General features: G+C 47.9%; 2 protein-coding genes across 4 annotated transcripts in view; one reads left to right on the top strand and one right to left on the bottom strand.

Moving 5' to 3' along the window:
* LOC147122438 (guanine nucleotide exchange factor VAV3-like) overlaps nt 1–14022 on the top strand; it is a 307623-nt gene extending 293601 nt beyond the window's left edge. For all 3 annotated transcript variants that reach the window (XM_085983597.1, XM_085983596.1, XM_085983598.1), the window contains one exon: nt 11380–14022. In XM_085983597.1, the coding sequence (XP_085839723.1) occupies nt 11380–11436 (57 nt within the window). In that variant the 3' untranslated portion in view covers nt 11437–14022. The remainder of the gene's footprint in view (nt 1–11379) is intronic.
* Nucleotides 9697–10416, bottom strand: LOC147122439 (uncharacterized). The gene has a single exon (XM_085977046.1). It carries the CDS (start codon nt 10414–10416, stop codon nt 9697–9699), a length of 720 nt encoding a protein of 239 aa, XP_085833172.1.
* Nucleotides 14023–17122: the final 3100 nt, after the last annotated feature.

Here is a 17122-nt window from a genome sequence, read left to right on the forward strand (position 1 = left end):
GCTATTACATCTTTTATAATGGACTCTAGCACTTTCCCCACTACCGATGTCAGGCTTACCGGTAGGTAATTCCCCGTTTTCTCTCTACCACCTTTTTTGAACAGTGGGGTAACATTAGCTACCCACCAATCTATGGGTACTGTTCCAGAGTCTATCGAATTTTGGAAAATGTCCAGCAATGCATCCACTATTTCTAGGGCCACTTCCTAAAGTACCCTGGGATGTAGATTATCAGGCCCTGGGGATTTATCGACCTTCAATCCCGTCAATTTCTCTAACACCATTTCCCTACAAATACTGATTTCTATCAGTTCCTCCCTTTCATTAGACCCTATGTTCCCTGACATTATTTGTGTCCTCCTTTGTGAAGACAGAACCAAAGTATGTATTTAATTGGTCTGCCATTTCTTTGTTCCCCATTATAAATTCCCCTGATTCTGACTGCAAGGGACCTATGATTGACTTCACCAATCTTTTTCTCTTCACATATCTATAAAAGCTTTTACAGTCAGTTTTTATGTTCCCTGAAAGCTTACTCTCATACTTTATTTTCCCCCTCTTAATTAATCCCTTTGTCCTCCTTTGTTGAATCCTAAACTGCTCCCAATCCTCAGGTTTACTGCTTTTTCTGGCCAATTTATATGTCCTCTCCTTGGATCTTATGCTATCTCTAATTTCCCTTGTTAGCCACGGTTGAGTCACCTTTTTTGTTTTATTTTTATGCCAAACTGGGATGAACATATTCTGTAGTTCATCCATGCGATCTTTGAATGTTTGCCATTGCCTATCCACCGTCAACCCTTTGAGTGACATTCCCTAATCAATCCTACCCAACTCGCGCCTCATACCATCGTAGTTTCCTTTATTTAAATTCAGGACCCCAGTCTCTGAGTCAACTACTTCACTCTCCATCTTAATGAAGAATTCTATCATATTATGATCGCTCCAACCCAAGGGGACTCACACAACAAGATTGCTAATTAATCCTTTCTCATTACATAATACCCAGTCTAAGATGGCCTGATCTTTAGTTGGTTCCTCGACATATTGGTCCAGGAAACCTTCCCGTAAACACTCCAGGAATTCCTCCTCCACTGTATTGTTACTAATTTGGTTAGCCCACTCGATTAAAGTCACCCATGATGACTGCTGTGCCCTTATTGCACGCTTCTCTAATTTCCCTTTTAATGCCATGCCTGACCTCCGCATTACTGTTTGGAGGTCTATATACCACTCTCACTAACGTTTTCTGCCCCTTGGTATTTTTCAGTTCTACCCATACAGATTCCACATCATCAGAGTTAATATCCTTCCTTACAATTGTGTTAATCCCCTCTTTAACCAGCAATGCTACCCCACCTCCTTTTCCTTTTTGCCTATCTTTCCTGAATATTGAATACCCCTGGATGTTGAGTTCCCAGCCCTGGCCACCCTGGAGCCATGTTTCCCTAATCCCAATCATATCATATTCGTTTCCCTCTATTTGAGCAGCTAATTCATCCACCTTATTACGAATGCTCCTCGCATTAAGACACAAAGCCTTCAGGCTTGTTTTGTTAAAACTCTTAGATCTTTTAGAATTATTATTTACTGTGGCCATGTTTGATTTAAACCCTTGATTTCTCTGTCTGCCACTTTTGCTTTTCTCCTTCCTGTCTTTTGCTTTTATCCTTGTTTCCCTTTCCTCTGTCTCCCCGCTCAGGTTCCCAACCCCCTGCCATTTTAGTTTAAACCCTCCCCAGTGCACTAGCAAACACTCCCCCTAGGACATTGGTCCCGGCCCTGCCCAGGTGCAAACCGTCCATTTTGTACTGGTCCCACCTCCCCCAGAACCGGTTCCAATGTCCCAGGAATTTGAATCCCTCCTCCTTGCACCATTCCTCTAGCCACGTATTCATCTGAAATATCCTTCTATTTCTACTCTGACTAGCACGTGGCACTGGTAGCAATCCTGAGATTACAGGCCAGCGAGCCTAACATCAGTGGTAGGGAAATTATTGGAAAAAATTCTGAGGGACAGAATTAGCCTCCACTTGGAGAGGCAAGGATTAATCAAGGATAGTCAGCATGGCTTTGTCAGGGGGAGATCATGTCTAACCAATTTGATTTAATTTTTCGAGGGGTTGACTAGGTGTGTGGATGAGGGTAGTGCAGTTGATGTAGTCTACATGGACTTCAGTAAGGCTTTTGACAGAGTCCCACATAGGAGACTGCTCAAGAAGGTAAGAGCCCATGGGATCCAGGGCAATTTGGTACATTGGATCCAAAATTGGCTTAGTGGCAGGAGGCAGAGGGTGATGGTCGAAGGTTGTTTTTGTGACTGGAAGCCTGTGTCCAGTCGTGTACCGCAGGGATCGGTGCTGGGTCCTTTGCTGTCTGTAGTGTACATTAATGATTTAGATCTGAATGTAGGAGGTATGATCAGTATGTTCGCAGATGACACAAAAATTGGTGGAGTGGTAAATAGTGAGGAGGGAAGCCTCAGGCTACAGGATGATATAGACGGGTTGGTTAGATGGGCAGAACAGTGGCAAATGGAATTTAACCCTGAAAAGTGTGAGGTTATGCATTTTGGGAGGACTAACAGGACAAGGGAATACACAATGAATGGAAGGACCCTAGGAAAGACAGAAGATCAGACCTTGGTGTGCATGTACATAGATCCCTGAAGGCAGCAGGACAGGTAGATAAGGTGGTTAAAAAGGCATATGGGATACGTGCCTTCATTAGCCGAGGCATAGAATATAAGAGCAGGGAGGTTATGATGGAGCTATACAAAATGCTAGCTAGGCCACAGCTGGAATACTGTGTGCAGTTCTGGTCGCCACACTATAGGAAGGATGTGATTGCTTTGGAGAGGGTGCAGAGGAGATTCACCAGGATGTTACCTGGGCTGGAGCGCTTCAGCTATGAAGAGAAACTGGACAGGCTGGGGTTGTTTTCCGTAGAGCAAAGAAGGCTGAGGGAGGACCTGATTGAGGTGTACAAAATTATGAGGGGCACAGATAGAGTAGATAGAAAGGAACTTTTCCCCTTAGTAGAGGGGTCAATAACAAGGGGGCAGAGTTTCAAGGTAAGGGGCAGGAGGTTTAGAAGGGTTTGAGGAAACACTTTTTCACCCAGAGGGTGGTTGGAATCTGGAACTCACTGCCTGAAAGGGTGGTAGAGGCAGGAACCCTCACAACATTCAAGAGGCATTTAGATGAACACTTGAAACGCCATAGCATACAAGGCTACGGACCAAGTGCTGGAAAATGGGATAAGAATAGACAGGGCTTGATGGCCGGCACGGACACGATGGGCCGAAGGGCCTCTTTCTGTGCTGTATAACTCTATCACTCTATGACATCTCTTTTCCTGCCTGATTTTATGGTTTCTTGCTGCCTTGGCTCATTCCACAGGATTTCTGCCTGTGCTGCACCACCTGCAACATATTTTGAGAAACCACGATGTCCAATTCCAAGGCAAGGGCCTCCCCGAGGCTCTCGGATGAGGCGCTGCAAATGTTGTTTGAGGGGTTGACAGCTAGCAGGGAGGTGCTCTTCCACTCATCTGGGAGGAAGAGGCCTCCCAAAGAAACCAAGGCTGTGTGGGTACAGCTGGCAAGGGATATAACCTCCAGATGTGTGCAGATTGGGTGAATGTTTATGTGTATTGATGAAATGCCATCCGTGTTGGAAAGAATTAAAATGATTTGAAGCCAAAATGTTGGTGTTATGCCATCTGTTCTTTCGCCTTAGTCAGCTCCACATTGCGGGCTCTGCCACACTTGCGTTGTCAGGTTGGTGGCCTGAGTGAAAGGAGGCCAGAGAGTCATGTCCATTGTCAATGATGTCCTAGGATGGAGCCAAGGACATGTGCCAACTTGGGCAACCTATGCAAATCTAGCCATGATAAGTTCATCCCTTGCATCCCGGGCAGCCATGTGCTCGCATGCTGCCGCTGCTGCTGGTCGATACACCGGCGCTCTGACCTCCTCCTCCTGCTCCTCCTCCAGATCCTCCTCCTCCTCATCCTCCTCATCCTCATCCTCATCTGAGGTCCATGGTGAAAGAAAATGAATATTTCCCATGCTGCTTGCAGATGTTTCTGTTGGGGAAGCGCTCATTGCAAGCGGGGAGAGGGTCTTCCAAGGAGGTCCCACAGTTGATAGATTCAAGCTGCAGCACCTCCAACTTCGGAAGGCCTGCTAAAAGTGCTCAAAGCCCTTTTAAAGCAATGTTCTGCCACCTGCAACTAATCCCTGATGAGGTAGCCATGGAAATAGTGGATGCATTGGTTGTCATCTTCCAAAATTCTATAGATTATGGAACAGTTCCTGCAGATTGGAGGGTGACAAATGTAACCTCACTATTTAAAAAAGGAGGGAGAGAAAACAGGGAACTACAGACTGGTTAGCCTAACATCAGTAGTAGGGAAAATGCTAGAGTCAATTATAAAGGATGTGATAACAGGACACTTGGAAAATATCAACTGCATTAGGCAAAGTCAACATGGGTTTATGAAAGGGAGATCGTGTTTGACAAACCTACTGGAGTTTTTTGAGGATGTAACTGGTAGAATAGATAAGGGAGAACCAGTGGATGTGATGTATTTGGATTTTCAGAAGGCCTTTGATAAAGTTCCACATGAGAGGTTAGTGTGCAAAAATAAAGCACATGGGATTGGGGGTAATATACTGGCATGGATTGAAAACTGGTTAACAGACAGGAAACAGAGAGTAGGAATAAATGGGTCTTTTTCAGGGTGGCAGGCGGTGACTAGTGGGGTACCGCAGGGATCAGTGCTTGGGCCCCAGCTATTCACAATATATATCAATGATTTGGATGAGGGAACCAAATGTAATATTTCCAAGTTTGCTGACGACACGAAACTAGGTGGGATTGTGAGTTGTGAAAAGGATGCAAAGAGGCTTCAAGGCGATTTAGACAAGTTGAGTGAGTGGGCAAATACATGGCAGATGCAGTATAACGTGGGTAAATGTGAAGTTATTCACTTCGGTAGGAAAAACAGAAAGGCAGAGTATTATTTAAATGGTGCTAGATTGGAAAATGTTGATGTACAAAGGGACCTGGGTGTCCTTGTACACCAGTCACTGAAAGCAAACATGCAGGTGCAGCAAGTAGTTCGGAAGGCAAATGGTATGTTGGCCTTCATTGCAAGAGGATTTGAGTACAGGAGCAAGGATGTCTTACTACAGTTATACAGGGCCTTGGTGAGACCACACCTGGAGTACTGTGTGCAGTTTTGGACTCCTTACCTCAGAAAGGATATACTTGCAATAGAGGGAATGCAGCGAAGGTTCACCAGACTGATTCCTGGGATGGCATGACTGTCGTATGAGGAGAGATTGGGTCGACTAGGCCTGTATTCACTAGAGTTTAGAAGAATGAGAGGGGAATCTCATTGAAACGTATAAAATTCTGACAGGGCTAGACAGACTGGATGCAGGGAGGATGTTTCCCCTGGCTGGGGGGTCTAGAACGAGGGGTCACAGTCTCAGGATACGGGGTAGGACATTTAGGACTGAGATGAGGAGAAATTTCTTCACTCAGAGAGTGGTGAACCTGTGGAATTCTCTACCACAGAAGGCTGTGGACGCCAATCACTGAATATATTTAAGAAGGAGATAGATAGATTTCTAGACACAAGGGGTATCAAGGGGTATGGGGAGAGAGCGGGAATATGGTATTGAGATAGAGGATCACCTATGATCATATTGAATGGCGGAGGAGGCTCGAATGGCCGACTCCTGCTCCTATTTTTCTATGTTTCTAACTCTCCGATTTAATGTTTGAGCTGCTCTTGTGAGGAGACCACCCACGAGTCAACCCGCCAAGTTTAGCTGGCGTGGTTTAGGAGGGTCGTGGAACATGCCAAAATGGTCGAAAAATCACGAGGGCCTCTCAAAATAGGCTTAGACAGGCCCTTAACGAGCATTTAAGCCTCTTAACAAGCGCTCTGGCCAGCTGGAGGCAGGACCGTCTCCCGCCCTGCAAAACCAGCACCGGTAAAATCCCGTGGAGGCGGGTTGGAGGCAGTACTGAACCCGCCCTCATTGTTTCCGATTTTCCCGCCTCCAAACCCGCCTCCTCGGACGTCAGAATATCGCCCCCCCCCCCCCCCCCCCCAGAGAGACTGGAGAAGCTGGGATTGTTCTCCTTAGAGCAGAGAAGGTTAAAGGGAGATTTAATAGAGATGTTCAGATTTATGAAGAGTTTTGATAGATTAAATAGGGAGAAACTGTTTCCAGTGGCAGGAGGGTCGGTAACCAGAGGACACAGAGTGAAGGGAATTGGCAAAAGAACCAGAGGGGAGATGAGGAGAATGTTTTTACAGCGAGTCATTGTGATCTGGAATGCGGTGCCTGAAAGAACATAAGAACATAAGAACATAAGAAATAGGAGCAGGAGTCGGCAATTCGGCCCTTCGAGCCTGCTCCGCCATTCAATGAGATCATGGCTGATCTTCTGCCTCAACTCCATTCACCGGCCCTATCGCCATATCCCTTGATGTCCTCACTAGTCAGAAATCTATCGACTTCTGTTTTGAATATACCCAATAACTGAGCCTCCACAGCCCTCTGGGGTAGAGAATTCCAAAGATTCACCACCCTCTGTGTGAAGAAATTTCTTCTCATCTCAGTCCTGAATGGCCTACCTTTTATCCTGAGGCTGTGGCCCCTGGTTCTAGACTCCCCAGCCAAGGGAAACATTCTCCCAGCATCCACCCTATCAAGCCCTGTAATAATTTTGTATGCTTTAATGAGATCCCCTCTCATTCTTCTGAATTCAAGAGAATACAGGCCTAGTTTACTCAATCTGTTCTCATACGACAGTCCCGCCATCCCAGGAATCAATCTTGTGAACCTTCGTTGCACTCCCTCTGTGGCAAGTATATCCTTCCTTAGGTAAGGAGACCAAAATTGTGCACAGTATTCCAGGTGTGGCCTCACCAAGGCCCTATATAATTGGAGTAAGATTTCATTACTCCTGTACTCAAATCCTCTTGTAATGAAGGCCAGCATACCATTTACCTTCCTAATGGCTTGCTGCACCTGCACATTCACTTTCAGTGACTCATGTACAAGGACACCCAGGTCCCTTTGAACATCTGCATTCCCCAATCTTTCACCATTTAGGAAATACTCTGCCTTTCTGTTTTTTCTACCATAGTGGATAACTTCACATTTATCCTCATTATATTCCATCTGCCATGTTCTCGCCCACTCACTGAGCCTGTCGAGATCCCCTTGAAGCCTCTTCACATCCTCTTCACAACTGACACTGCCACCTAGCTTTGTATCATCAGCAAATTTGGAAATGTTACATTTAGTCCCCTCGTCCAAATCATTGAGATAGATTGTGAATAGCTGGGGCCCAAGCAGCGATCCTTGCGGTACCCCACTAGTCACAGCCTGCCATCCTGAAAAAGACCCGTTTATCCCTACTCTTTGTTTCCTGTCTGATAACCAATTCTCAATCCATGCTAGTATATTACCCCCAATTCCATGTGCCCTAATTTTGTTCACCAACCTCTTGTGTGGGACCTTATCGAAGGCCTTCTGAAAATCCAAATACACCACATCTACCGGTTCCCCTTTGTCTACTCCACTAGTTACATCCTCAAAGAACTCCAACAGGTTTGTTAAAAAGGATTTCCCTTTCGTAAATCCATGTTGACTCTGCCCAATCTTACTATTAGTTTCTAAGTGCCCAGTTATTGCATCCTTTATAACAGATTCCAGCATTTTCCCAACTACTGATGGGAGGCTAACAGGTCTGTTGTTCCCCGTTTTCTCTCTCCCTCCTTTCTTAAATAGCGAGGTTACATTTGCTATCCTCCAATCTGCAGGAACCATTCCAGAATCTATAGAATTTTGGAAGTTGACAACCAATGCGTCCGCTATCCCAATGGCCACCTCTTTCAGAACCAGAGGATGTAGGTCATCCGGTCCTTGGGATTTGTCGACTTTTAGTCCCATTAATTTTGCTAGTACTGTTTTTTTACTAATAATAATTTCTTTATGTTCCTCATTCTCGTCACACCCTTGGTTTTCTCGTATCCCTGGGAGGTTTTTTGTGTCTTCCTCCGTGAAGACAGAAACAAAGTATTTATTTAATTTCTCTGCCATTTCCTCATTCCCCATTATAAATTCTCCTGTCTCTGACTGTAAAGGACCTACATTTACCTTCGCCAGTCTTTTCCTTTTCACATACCTATAGAAGCTTTTACAATCCGTTTTTATATTTTTCGCTAGCTTGTGCTCATATTCCATTTTCCCTTTTTTAAAATCAATTTCTTGGTCCCCCTTTGCTGATTTCTAACAAGATCCCAATCCTCAGGTTGACCACTTTTTCTGGCAACTTTATAAGCTTCCTCCTTTGACTTAATACTAGCTTTAATTTCTTTTGTTAGCCATGGTTGGATCACATTTCCTTTTGGGTTTTTATGTCCTAGAAGAATATATGTTTGCTGCAAATTAAGCATTATTTCCTTGAATGTTACCCATTGTATGTCCACCTTCATACCTTTTAGTGTAGTCTCCCAATCTACCATGGCCAACTTGTCCCTCATACCTTTGTAGTTTCCTCTGTTTATATTGAAGATCTTAGTTTCAGAATGGACTACATCACTCTCAAACTTAATATAAAATTCAATCATATTATGGGCACTTGTCCCTAAAGGCCTCATTACCACAAGATTATTGATTAGCCCTTTCTCATTACACAGTACCAGATCCAGAATAGCCTGTTCCCTGGTTGGTTCCTCCACATACTGATCCAGGAAACCATCTCGCATGCATTTCAAGAATTCGTCCTCCACACCATTAGTGGGGATTTGATTTGCCCAGTCAATATGTAGATTAAAGTCCCCCATGATTACCGTATTGCCCTTGTTACATGCACTTCCAATCTCTTGATTGATCCTGTGCCCTACATTACCATTACTGTTTGGTGGCCTATACACAACTCCCACCAATGTTTTCCTCCCTTTGCTGTTTCTTAGCTCCACGCAAACTGATTCCAGTTCTACATCATGATCTGCCGAGCCAAGATCTTTTATCTCTACCGTACCGATCTCATTCCTTATTAACAGCGCTACGTCACCTCCTTTTCCATTTTGTCTGTCCTTCCTAAATGTTGAGTACCCCGGAACATTCAGTTCCCAGCTTTGGTTACCCTGCAACCATGTCTCTGTAATGACAATGACATCATACCCATTTACTTCTATTAGTGCCATTAAGTCATCCACCTTGTTACAAATGTTACGTGCATTTAGATAAAGTGCCTTCAACTTTGCTTGTTTAATATTTTTCTGCACTTTGACCCTCTTTACTGTTGGCCTTTGTTTCTGCTCCCTACTAGTTTTGCTGACTACTTTTCTAACTTGCACTTCCAGATTTGTTTCTGTCCGTTCTGGGCCCACACTTAGGTTCCCAGCCCCCTGACAAACTAGTTTAAATCCTTCCCAACAGCACTAGCAACCCCCCCCACCCACCCCCACGAGGATGTTGGTCCCGTTTCTGCCGAGGTGTAACCCGTTCAGCTTGTACAGGTCCCACCTTCCCCAGAATCGGTCCGAATGCCTCAGGAATTTAAATCCCTCCCTCCTACGCCATCTCTCCAGCCATGCATTCATCTGGTCTATTCTCCTATTTCTGCTCTCACAAGCACGTGGCACTGGGAGTAATCCTCAGATTACTACCTTTGAGGTCCTGCTTTTTAATTGATTTCCTAGCTCCCTATATTCTGCTTGCAGGACCTCGTCCCTCTTTCTACCTATGTCGTTGGTACCGATATGAACCACGACCTCTGGCTGTTCACCCTCCCCCTTCAGAATGTCCTGCAGCTGCTTAGTGACATCCTTGACCCTGGCTCCAGGGAGGCAACATACCATCCTGGCGTCACATCTGCGGCCACAGAAACGTCTATCTGTTCCCCTTACGATAGAATCCCCTATCACTATTGCTCTCCCACTCTTTTTCCTCCCCTCCTGTGCAGCTGAGCCACTCGTAGTGCCACGGACTTGGCTCTTGCTGCATTCCCCTGAGAAACCATCTCCCCCAGCAGTATCCAAAACGGAAAATCTGTTGGAGAGGGAGATGGACCCAAGGGACTCCTGCACTACTTTCCGAGTTCTTTTACTCTGTCTGGTGGTCACCCATTCCCTGTCTGCCTGTGCACTCTTTACCTGCAGTGTGACCAACTCGTTAAGTGTGCTATCCACGAAGATCTCAGCCTCGCGGATGCTCCACAGTGACTCCAGCCGCAGCTCCAGCTCCAAAACACGGATTTCGAGTAACTGCAGCTGGAGACACTTCCTGCACATGTGTTCGCCCTGGACACTGAAAGTATCCCTGACTACCCACATAGCAGAGGAGGAGCACTGCACATTGCCGACCTGCCCTGCCATGTCCTACCCTTAATTTACTCCCTTTACTTCCTTTTAAATTAAAGAATATTATATACACTAGGGACCTTACTTCACTTTAAACACTACTTACTCTAAACTAGAGACCTTACTTTTACTTCAACGACTGGACTATAGAAATACTCACCCGGTCCTACTTACCAATCAGCTCCTTCCCTTGTGCCGACGTCACTTTTAATCTCTGACGTCACTTTCAAATGTAGTCTGTTGAGGTCCGGTTTCGCTGCTGCTCCCAATAGCTCAGTCTGGGCCTCGAGACTCGGGCTTTATTTCCTCACTCCTCCTTCACCTGTTCCCTCACAGGTCGGTCCGCTCTCGCTGCTGCTCCCAATAGCTCGGTCTGGGCCTCGAGCCTCGGGCTTTATTTCCTCGCTCCTCCTTCGCCTGTTCCCTCACAGGTCAGTCTGCTTTCGCTGCTGCTCCCAATAGCTCGGTCTGGGCCTCGAGCCTCGGGCTTTATTTCCTCGCTCCTCCTTCGCCTGCTCCCTCACAGGTCGGTCCGCTCTCGCTGCTGCTCCCAATAGCTCGGTCTGGGCCTCGAGCCTCAGGCTTTATTTCCTCGCTCCTCCTTCGCCTGTTCCCTCACGGGTCGGGCCGCTCTCGCTGCTGCTCCCAAGCGGTGGAAGCAGATTCAACAATCACTTTCAAAAGGGAATCGGATAAATACTTGAAGGGAAGAGGTTTGCAGGGCTGTGGGGAAAGAGCAGGGGGGAGTGGGACTAATTGGAGAGCTCGTTCAAAGAGCAGGCACGATGGGCCGAATGGCCTCCTCCTGTGCTGTGAGATTCTAACCATGAACTATCACCCTCAGTAGAATGAGACGCACTCGATTGGAACCTTCGATGCTGAAAATGGGATCGGATCTCCGAGTTGTCCCCTCTCCAATCAGGCTGTGAAATTTGCCAACTTATTAATAATCTAACTGTCTCTGTTGATTCTCTTCAGATTGGTTGGTTTCCCTCCACATACGTGGAAGAAGAGGAGGACTGTTTTACAGACTGACTGTTTACTTGACGTGAATTTCAGGCACCGTTGAACCAATATCACTGGAAAGAGAACGTGGCAACGTTATCGGAGAATGTGAGGAGCATTCTGCCGGGTTCCTGATGGTCCTCACGCGAGGTGAACTGCGATTTCTTGAGCTGCGGGGTTTGTGGACACAAGCTGACATTCTGCCGGGGTGGGGGGTGGGGGTAGGGTGACAGGTTTGTGGACAATCCCAGTGGAACCCAAGACAAGGACCGGCTTCACCTTCTTCACTGGCACCCAACCAACTCAGGCGTCTGGCTCATTGAGGCAGGCCCTCCACGCCGCTTTAACTCTGCGAGTTCTGTCGATCTGTGAATGGATAGTTCAGAGATGGAGTGTAAAATCCAGATTTCATTCCTGCCTTTGATTTCTAACTGCTGTGTGTATATTGTTATTTTATTTCTGCCAAGGTTACCTCATTGTCTCGCTGATTACAGAAAACAGCCCTTGAATGCGATTCAAACTGTTAGACCTGTCTGGCAATGGGTTACAATGTTGAATCTGCCGCTTGGAATAGATATTTGATGTGTTAGAGAAGGGATTCAATCACAAGCGTCAAGGGTCAGCCGTGGCTCACTTTGTAGCACTCTCGCCTCGGAGTCCAAGATTCAAGGTGGGTTTACGTCCCACTCCAGAGAATTAGGCACATATTCCAGGCTGACACTCCCAGTGCAGTACCGAGGGAGCACCGCACTGTCGGAGGGGCAGTACTGAGGGAGCACCGCACTGTCGGAGGGGCAGTACTGAGGGAGCACCGCACTGTCGGAGGGGCAGTACTGAGGGAGCACCGCACTGTCGGAGGGGCAGTACTGAGGGAGCACCGCATTGTCGGAGGGGCAGCACTGAGGGAGCACCGCACTGTCGGAGGGGCAGCACTGAGGGAGCGCCGCACGGTCGGAGGGGCAGCACTGAGGGAGCGCCGCACTGTCGGAGGGGCAGCACCGAGGGAGCGCCGCACGGTCGGAGGGGCAGTACTGAGGAAGCGCCGCACGTCGGAGGGGCAGCACTGAGGGAGCGCCGCACTGTCGGAGGGGCAGCACTGAGGGAGCGCCGCAATGTCGGAGGGGCAGCACTGAGGGAGCGCCGCACTGTCGGAGGGGCAGCACTGAGGAAGCGCCGCACTGTCGGAGGGGCAGCACTGAGGGAGCGCCGCACTGTCGGAGGGGCAGCACTGAGGGAGCGCCGCACTGTCGGAGGGGCAGCACTGAGGGAGCGCCACACTGTCGGAGGGGCAGCACTGAGGGAGCACCGCACTGTCGGAGGGGCAGCACTGAGGGAGCGCCGCACTGTCGGAGGGGCAGCACTGAGGGAGCGCCGCACTGTCGGAGGGGCAGCACTGAGGGAGCGCCGCACTGTGAGAGGGGCAGTACTGAGGGAGCGCCGCACTGTCGGAGGGGCAGTACTGAGGGAGCGCCGCACTGTCGGAGGGGCAGTACTGAGGGAGCGCCGCACTGTCAGAGGGGCCGTACTGAGGGTGCGCCGCACTGAGAGGGGCAGTACTGAGGAAGCGCTGCACTGTGAGAGGGGCAGTACTGAGGGAGCGCTGCACTGTCGGAGGGGCAGCACTGAGGGAGCACCGCACTGTCAGAGGGGCAGCACTGAGGGAGCACCGCACTGTCGGAGGGGCAGCACTGAGGGAGCACCGCACTGTCGGAGGGGCAGCACTGAGTGAGCACCGCACTGTCGGAGGGGCAGCACTGAGGGAGCGCCGCACTGTGAGAGGGGCCGTACTGAGGGTGCGCCGCACTGTGAGAGGGGCAGTACTGAGGGAGCGCTGCACTGTGAGAGGGGCAGTACTGAGGGAGCGCTGCACTGTGAGAGGGGCAGTACTGACGGAGCGCTGCACTGTCGGAGGGGCAGTACTGAGGGAGCGCTGCACTGTCGGAGGGGCAGTACTGAGGGAGCGCTGCACTGTCGGAGGGGCAGTACTGAGGGAGCGCTGCACTGTGAGAGGGGCAGTACTGAGGGAGAGCTGCACTGTCGGAGGGGCAGTACTGAGGGAGTGCTGCACTGTCGGAGGGTCAGAACTGAGGGAGCGCCGCACTGTGAGAGGGGCAGTACTGAGGGAGCGCTGCACTGTCGGAGGGGCCATCTTTCGGATGCGATGTTAAACCGCGAACTGGACTGCTTCCTCAGGTGGATGTAAGAGATCCCATGGCACCATGTGGAAGATGATCTGGTCATTATCTCATTACTGTTCGTGAGAGCTTGCTCTGGAAATTTGCTGCCGCGTTTCCTACATTACAACAGTGTCTACAGTTCAAAAGTACTTCATTGGCCCTAAAGTGCTTTGGGACGTCCGGGGCGGATGAAAAGTGCTGGAGAAATGCGAGTCCTTTCGGTGACCCAGTCTATCATCAAGGAGCCAAACTTACAATAATGTGGATAGAAAGAACGGAACCAAATAAAGTTGACCTTTAACCCATTCAGTGGCTGGGGTCACAGGGTCAGCGAGACTCAATGTGAGGTCAAAGGTATTTCTTGTTTACAATTGGACCCAGAGATTCTTGGGATGTACATTTGCTGTTTATAAAGTTTAAATAAAAATCTTACATTAAACTGCAGGAGTTTGATGTGAATGTTTGTTCAATAAACTGGATTTACTTCTGCTTTGTAGAGCAATCTGGGCCCAGAGTGTCTGACCGGAGGTGACCGCAGACCAGCGGCCCTGACCCCACCTGCCCAGGGTCGTGGGGTTCGGTGACTCGATCTCCCAGAGTGGAGTGCTGCCTGAGCCAGTGATGGCCCTTTCTCCGCAATCGCCGCGTCCCTTCAATTAGCAAACCTGCAGCCCCAACTCCTTGCACCCCCGCCCCGGAAACCTGCTGCCCGCTGAAAACGCCTTCCCCCCGCCCCCGAATCCCTCCCCCTACGACAGAACCCCGCCCTGCCCCCGAACCCCTCCCCCCAAACCACTTCCCCCTGCCCCACCCCCTCTCCCCATCCCCAAACCCCGCCCTTCCACCCACCGCCTCCCACCCCCCCGAACCCCTTCCTGATCCCCTCCCTGATCCCCTCCCCCTGAACCCTCCCACACCCAATGCGGTGCCAGATCCGGAGCACAGGACACTTGCTGCAGGAGCTTTTATTGTTGTCCAGTGTAAAGCGACAAGTCCTTTGCCAGATCTCAGGACACTTTCCCGAGCCGCAAACTCCGATTCTTTGATGCAGCAAATTGCAGTTCCAGAGAAATCTGTGCACAGGAAAATCACACAAAGTAAATGTTGTGATTGGCCCATCACTGGGAGTCCCACATGTAATGATCAGTAACATGTCATCCTAGGATGGTACACTAGGTGGAGCTGTATGTATATAAGAGTGGGCTACCCACAAGGCGGTAGTCAAGATGGATGCTGTACAAGTCCACATGGCTGAATAAAGTGACTAGCTCAAGCTAGCTGTTCATAATGAAAATGTCTAGTTATTTATGAACATAACATGGTACCAGGATTGGTAAAATCTGCTGAATATTGTGAAATGTGACATGGAGAATTTGAAGCCACCGGAGGGCTTGAAACTCACGGGGAATGTCGACTGCAATTGACGGACTTTCATACAACAATTCGAACTCTACATTGCTGCCATCGGGTTCGGTACGAAGCCAGACGCAAGGAAAATAGCGTTACTGCTCACGGTTGCAGGCCCGCAGGCGATAGAGGTATTTAATACATTTGTAGTTGATCAAGAGGAGGGTAGAGAAAAACTGGACGATGTGCTAAAGAAATTTGATACACATTGTTCACCCAAAAAGAATGAGACCTATGAGAGATACGTGTTCTGTTCACGGACACAGCAGCAAAATGAGATTTTTGATAGCTTTGTGACCGATCTGAAACTGAAAGCACAGACATGTAATTTCTCTGAACTGAAATCATCCATGATTCGTGCCCAGATTGTGTTTGGTATTCATGATAAAAAGGTCAGGGAACGTTTGTTGAGAGAAACCGAACTAACATTGGAGAATGCTGTGAAAATATGCCATGCCAGTGAGCTAGCTCAACAGCACACGAAGACTTTCAGTGAAATTAATAATGAGGCGACTGTAATGAGTGACTGTGCTGCTGTCGGTGCTGTGTCCTACAAGGGGAAGAAACATGGGCAGAACAGAAATGAAAAGCAATCGGAGGATGGAATTTTTAATTGTAAACGCTGTGGTTACAAACACCAGTTAAAACAATGCCCAGCATTTGGAAAAATGTGCACAAAATGTAATGGAAAGAATCACTTTGCCAAACAATGCTTTTCAAAAGTAAAAACAAAGAAAGGGCAACAAGTCAACGTGATTGAGGACACTGATTTAAGTGAGACATTTTCTGTAGGAATGGTGTCATGTGGCAATATCAAAAAGGATACAGGAAATGTGCAGCCCTCAGGAATGGACAATGCTGAACATAAAGTTAATGCAGTAAAAGAGGACAAATGGATAATGTCACTGCAGGTAAATGGAGCATTAGTCACATTGAAACTAGACACTGGGGCAAAAGCAAACTTAATCAGTATGAGTGACGTTAAAAACATATGAAAGAAAAGCCCAAAATACAGAAAAAGTCAGTACTACTGAAGAACTATAATGGACAGAAAATAGATAGCTTAGGTGTATGCAGACTTAAAGTGACAGTCAAAGACAAAGCGCATCATCTCATGTTTTCTGTTGTTGCCGAAGGACTTGATTCACTACTAGGTGACAAAGCTTGTGAGGACTTAGAACTGGTCAAGAGAGTCTACCGTATAAACTGTGCCATAAGCAGACCAGATGACTCGGATTCTGAAGTGAGTAATTTCCAGGATGTGTTCAAAGGATTTGGAGTTCTACCATTCACTTACAAGATCCAGCTAAAGGAGGATGCTCAGCCAGTGGTACATGCTCCACGGAGAGTTCCAGCACCCCTGCGTGACCGGCTCAAGAATGAACTGGACAGAATGACCACACTAGGAGTCATCAGGAAAGTCGAAGAGCCAACAGACTGGGTTAACTCCATGGTATGTGTAAAGAAAAAGAACAATGATCTAAGAATATGCATGGATTCAAAGGACTTAAATGCAAACATAAAACGTGAACACTACCAGATTCCCAAGCGAGAAGAAATCACCAGTGAAATGTCAGGTGCCAGATACTTCACAAAGCTCGATGCCTCACAAGGATTTTGGCAACTAAAACTGAATGAAGAAAGCACCAAATACTGTACCTTCAACACACCATTTGGCAGGTATTGTTTCCTCAGAATGCCTTTCGGGATAATATCTGCATTTGAAATCTTTCATAGAGCGATGGAACACATAATTGAAGGTCTGGAAGGAGTTCGGGTCTATGTTAACATAGAAACATAGAAGATAGGAGCAGGAGTAGGCCATTCGGCCCTTCGAGCCTGCTCCGCCATTCAATGTGATTATGGCTGATCATCCAATTCAGTACCCTGTCCCTGCCTTTTCCCCATATCCCTTGATCCCTTTAGCCTCAAGAAATATATCCAACTCTTTCTTGAATATATTTAATGAACTGGCCTCCACCGCCCTCTGTGGCAGAGAATTACACAGGTTCACCACTCTCTGGGTGAAGAAATTCCTCCTCATTTCAGTCCTAAATGGCTTACCACTTATCCTTAGACTATGACCCCTGGTTCTGGACTCCCCGGCCATCAGAAACATCCTTCCTGCATCT

This window comes from Somniosus microcephalus, chromosome 3 (assembly GCF_052327205.1).
Source record: "Somniosus microcephalus isolate GS21.2 chromosome 3, FLI_Smic_1.0, whole genome shotgun sequence".
NCBI classification, from domain to species: Eukaryota; Metazoa; Chordata; class Chondrichthyes; order Squaliformes; family Somniosidae; genus Somniosus; species Somniosus microcephalus.